The sequence below is a fragment of the Bison bison genome, unplaced genomic scaffold, assembly GCF_000754665.1.
Source record: "Bison bison bison isolate TAMUID 2011002044 unplaced genomic scaffold, Bison_UMD1.0 scf7180017845290, whole genome shotgun sequence".
Lineage (NCBI taxonomy): Eukaryota > Metazoa > Chordata > Mammalia > Artiodactyla > Bovidae > Bison > Bison bison.
The window spans coordinates 27,158-27,687 of NW_011475863.1; the positions used below are offsets into that span (position 1 = coordinate 27,158).

A 530-nucleotide genomic window follows, 5' to 3' on the forward strand; every position below is an offset into this window, starting at 1 on the left:
GGTGGGGAAGCCCGGCGTCCGCCAGCCTTGGGACAAGCGAGCCCTGTGCCTGGAGGTCTGGGCCTCACTAACGCACGTGGTTCTTCCTGCCAGCGCAGGTCTCCACCAGCTGACCAGCCCGCGGTACAAGTTCAACTTCATCGCCGACGTGGTGGAGAAGATCGCGCCGGCTGTGGTCCACATAGAACTCTTCCTGAGGTGCGTGGAGCCCCTCTTGGCCCTACCCCACCATCTGCTGGGCCCAGACCAGACTCGATCCTAGCACTCGGGGGAGGGGGGCAGTAGAGACCAGAGTGGCTGTGGAGTCCAGCGGACCCTGCTCAGACCGCCTGGCCGCTGTTGCCCTGGGGAGGGCGCCCGTCCCTGACCCTGACCTCGTGGCCTAAGGAGACAGAAAGCAGCTCACACTTGACCCAGCTGTAGGGGCTGCTGCAGGGTCACAGGGGCTGTCTGAGCTGATACCGCCCTGCAAACTCCTGGCTCCCATGGAATCCTGGGAGTCTCTTCCCCAATTGACTTCGACACTGCAG

General features: G+C 64.0%; 1 protein-coding gene across 1 annotated transcript in view; it reads left to right on the forward strand.

Moving 5' to 3' along the window:
- Positions 1–530, forward strand: part of LOC104983729 (serine protease HTRA3-like) — a gene marked incomplete at its 5' end in the record, with an annotated part of 16,470 nt that overhangs the window by 12,900 nt on the left and 3,040 nt on the right. Inside the window, one exon of the mRNA XM_010833253.1 lies at positions 99–198. Within this exon, the coding sequence (XP_010831555.1) occupies positions 99–198 (100 nt within the window). The remainder of the gene's footprint in view (positions 1–98; positions 199–530) is intronic.